Source organism: Gymnogyps californianus, chromosome 1 (assembly GCF_018139145.2).
Source record: "Gymnogyps californianus isolate 813 chromosome 1, ASM1813914v2, whole genome shotgun sequence".
Lineage (NCBI taxonomy): Eukaryota > Metazoa > Chordata > Aves > Accipitriformes > Cathartidae > Gymnogyps > Gymnogyps californianus.
The window spans coordinates 11,814,502-11,818,937 of record NC_059471.1 but is presented as its reverse complement, the minus strand read 5'-3'; the positions used below and the strand labels follow the sequence as shown (position 1 = coordinate 11,818,937).

General features: G+C 45.1%; 1 protein-coding gene across 1 annotated transcript; it reads right to left on the bottom strand.

The window, feature by feature from the left end:
• Window positions 1-1,528: 1,528 nt before the first annotated feature.
• Window positions 1,529-4,367, bottom strand: ANKRD49 (ankyrin repeat domain 49). Its single transcript, XM_050906627.1, has 3 exons — window positions 4,311-4,367; window positions 3,311-3,581; window positions 1,529-2,477 (listed from the first exon to the last, which is right to left on the bottom strand). Exons 2-3 carry the CDS (start codon window positions 3,566-3,568, stop codon window positions 2,019-2,021), a joined length of 717 nt encoding a protein of 238 aa, XP_050762584.1. The 5' UTR covers window positions 3,569-3,581; window positions 4,311-4,367; the 3' UTR covers window positions 1,529-2,018.
• Window positions 4,368-4,436: the final 69 nt, after the last annotated feature.

The following is a 4,436-nucleotide window of genomic DNA, read 5'->3' as shown; positions in this document are numbered from 1 at the left end:
AACATACCCCAAACCCTGCTGCTGCTACCATTACAGAAGTGCTTCAGCTCTGCTAGTGGTGTCTGGAAGGAGCTTGGGATCAGTCAGGCACGCGCATGGGACAACAAAGTGTTTTGTTACAGCTCTTATACTGAGTGACAAGTACTTCAGGTCTTACATGCAATTTTCAGTTCAATTTGATTAACACAGAGAAGCAAGTTTCTCCATTCCTGAATTATAGATGGCAAAGTTGAAGCTCAAAATCATGCAACATGCCATTACCATGGGAAAATCTTTAGTGTACTAATTCCCATGCAATACAGATCATCTGCTGGGCTGACAGCATTGCTGAAGTTCTACCAGTATCCTTCTAAACCACTATTGATCAAAAACAAATCTACCTGCTCAGAGTAATTGTTTTGAGAGGTACTGTACTGGTACTTAAAAACCCTCATTCATTAAATACTTGCATTTAGTAGTGATTTATGTCTGAAACTTACCCTTGAACCAAGGTGGTGGAAAGAAAAAAAAAGACGGGAAGTGCACATTACTGGACCTCTCACAGATGGCTAAATAACCCAGAGATGTTGATTCTCGAAAAGAAGTTGAAAGATTGAGAGACTGATACAGCTGATGTGAACAGTAACACAGGTAAATTAAACTCTCGAATCAACTCTAAAAATCATAGTTTTTCACTTGCTAGCAGAAGGCTGAACTGACAAACAGAAGCAGCAAATTATGATGTCTCTTGTGAAAATTTATAGCATTAATTAACATTTTTCTGCTAAGTTAAACCAAATAGTACTCAGTGCTAAGACCTGCTAAGAATTTCTCAGATGAAGGGTGCCAAGTGTTCACTACAGTGCCAAGTGTTCACTACAAACCAGCGAGATTCCAGCTGGCATGAATGCAGAGAGAAGCTGCACTCAAGATTTTGAGGCCTTTAGCACACACTTAAGAAACCAACCAACCAACCCACCCTCACCACTTTGGTTAAATAACAGCAGCCAAATCTCTGTCAGAACTTTTGGAAGCCCAATTCAGGTGTGAATGCCTAGGATTAGTAATACAAGCTATCACGAATCAAAAAGGCATCAAATAAGAAAATAAATGAATGGTCTGGAAATTAAGGAATTTTGAGGAAAAATACCAGTAAAGTTTTTAAACTATGCTGAATATTTGAGCTGAAATGAGGGATTCTCTTTGGGGATTCAAAAATAGAAGAGAAACACCGTCGAGTGTGTCCTGCACTAAATTAGCTGTAACTAAATGAGACACAACAGTATGTTGGCTGTTTATCCTCACGCACTTGAGGTTCATTTGTCCTAACTAATGCCATATCCATGACATTAAAACTTTACTCCTCCACTTAATTTGCAAGTGAAAAGTAAACAGGATCTTCATAGAAAGTAATTTCCTTGAAAAGTATCAGGAAAAAAACAAACCAAAACTACTTCATCATCCTATGAATAACGCTTTTGATTTATGAACAGGGATTGCATTAATAACTGAGTTTTCAACTAAAAATATGACAACAAAATACTTAGGGTTAAGTATTTTATTTTATAATAGGCCTTACACCAGGATCACTAAACATTTTGTGTATCACCCAAATAAGTTACATTCATTCTGAGCTTTCATGCAGTTTTAAAAAAGTTAAATTTCTCAAAAAATAATTTTCAAGTGACCTGTAATAAAATCTGCATAACCAAGCCATAATTCTTTCACATCAAGTAAATATTCCAGTTTTCCCTCCTGCTTTGACAGTACAGACCAATTACAAAAGCCCCTCCAAGTTTGCACTAATTAAATGGAGACTCACTGAAATTACCCGAGACTTTCTGAATACCTTGAAGAACAGTAGTAGCGCTTCAAAGTATGAGCAAGACCACTGAGCGGAGTTGCAAGAAGTGACATTTTGCCTGAGAACACTACAGTATCTTAAAACCTTGTTGCAAAGGGACAGACCACCACTGATGAGCATGCGGAACACGAACAAGAGGCAGCAAGCCTCACATTCACAAGCTTAACCACAACTTTTAAGGGGACACAGCATTTATGCAGTCTTCCACTATTTCAAAAAGGTAGTGATATATATCAGTCCTCCTAGCAATGTCAAGGGCCGTTTCATCCAAGTTGTTTTTCAGGTCTGGTTTCACGTAGCGATTCATCAGCAAGAGTTCAAGAGTTTCTCTACTGTTTTTGTTTCCCGCAGCAATATGCAATGGTGTCAGCAAACCGTTTGTCTGCGCGTTGATGTCTGCACCCTGCTGAAGTAAGAACGCGGCCACTTTTGTATTGTTCCACTTACAGGCGCTGTGCAGAGGCGTCCAGCCGTCCACTGTCTGCGCATGAATGTCTGCCCCTTGGGCAACCAATTCATGTGCAACGTCCAAGTGCCCGCTGTAGGCAGCTCGATGGAGAGGAGTGTACTGATCTTCATCACGAGCATTAACCGGAGCCAGCTTTTCGGAAAGGAGCCTCTTCACTGTACTCAGCTATTTAAAGAAAACAGGTAATTTGATATGAAACTCTGCAAACAAGATGTATGGCTTTTACTGTTCTGAAGTTTTACGGAAAAGCAATTTCTGTCAGTCTCAAAAAGGCTTAAGCGCAACAAGAAATTTTAAAATGAAACCAGTTATTGTTACTGGGGTGGGGGCTTTTTGTGGGTTTTTTGTTTGTTTTGTTTTTAAAGAGATGCAACATGAACGTTAGTTGCAGTGCCTTAGGAGCCCCTTTACCTTACACCTTCTCCCCATTCACTGTGAAGACATAAGTACCTCCACAGGACTGCAGATGGAGCTTGTGTGTGTAAGAAAGGCAACTAATGAAAATAAATGTACACAAGGGTGTAATAAGCTACGTAACAGGAATCCTGGTCGTCTCTCCCTCACTTCCAAGAATAAAAAGCTTTTTTTCTCATGAAAAGATAGGAAAACAGTCACCCGTTATCTGCATATGGAGCTTTTAAGAAAACAGAATTTCAGATACACCCTCTCCACCCCAGTTAAAAAGCTTACTCGCCATGAAGAAAGAGCCGGGCGTGCTTTCACGTTATAGAAGTTTAGGAAGAGTGCTGTTACTTTAACTTTGAGCTACATTCCAAGCTTTTGTTCTGAAAGCTGATGGATCCAGAGATACTTTAGTGTGTGGGGGCTAGAAAGGGAGATGTTTTACACACAAAAACATGGCTTGCAAAACCGGATCAAAATAGTTCAGAGAGACAAAGGAAAGCGTAGGTAAATTTTTGTTTGTGGATGAAACTGTAGATATCTGGTCAAAATAACATTTTTGTCAGTGATACATATGAACAGAATAAATGCCTTACCCGATTGTTTTCAGCTGCCCAGAGCAGCAATTTCTCTGGATTTTTTTCCATTTTTTTTTCTTGCATTTCGTACCATTCCTCACTTCTTTCTTGTTCATCATCGTCATCATCAGACTGTCCTGACCAACAGCTCTGAGTTCCTACAGGAATCAAATGCCTGTGCGTCTCCAGCAGTTCAAGTTGGTTAAAATTCTCCGTAAAGTCTTCGAACTGCTCACTGTCATCATCATCTTCATCGATTTGTTTGCCTTTATTCATTTTCAGTTAGCATCTGTAAGTAGCAGATATACAACGATATTTATAATAACTTTTACTGTTACCCGTGCACTAATTGTCAGTAAAAACACCCGATGGATGATGCAGACATCGGCAACACCACGAACAGCAGAACTCAAGAGCGAACTCAATCTTCCTCCACTACAGCGGGCTTTGCCAGCTCTGCCAGAAGCCCCAGTTAATACCCACGCAAGACAAACCCTGTGCTATCCCAGTCTAGAAACGGCGTCACCGTCGGACACTTCAGCGAGACTGAGCGGGTGTTTTGTAGAGTGCCCTCGAAACACGACGCGTTTCATAAACAAAAGATTTGGAGAAAAGGCTAGACTTCAAAGCAGTGCTGCTGCTCCTCCCCGGGGAGCCAGCCCCGCCCCGCGCTCCTCGCTGCCCTCCCTTTCCCCTCACGCCCCGAGCGAGAGCCGGGCGGGCCAAGCCAGCCCCGGCCCGGCAGCACCGGCCTCGCTCCCCTCCGCGGGGGCCGCACCACCGCGGCAGGGCCTCGACGCCCACCCCGGCGCCGCTGGCGCCCGGCAGGAGCCCGCCCCCGAGGCCGGGGCCGGCCCAACCCCCGGCCCCCCGCGTCCTCGGCCCTGCGTGCAGGCTGCCGGGCTCGCTGCTCGGCGGCCGGCCCCCGGAGGCGCCGTCCCGCCGGTCTCCCGTCCGCGCTCGCCGCCCGCCCGCCCGGCCCCGCTTCGCTCGCCGCCCGCCGCACAAGCGAACGCACCTGCCGCCTCCAGCAACGGAGCGCTCCAGGGGCGGGGCTACCAGCCGGGGCGGGGCCACCCGCCGAAGGACGCACGCCCACCACCCGCCCAAGGACTCCTTCCGGCCCGCGCCCGCCAGCGGATGT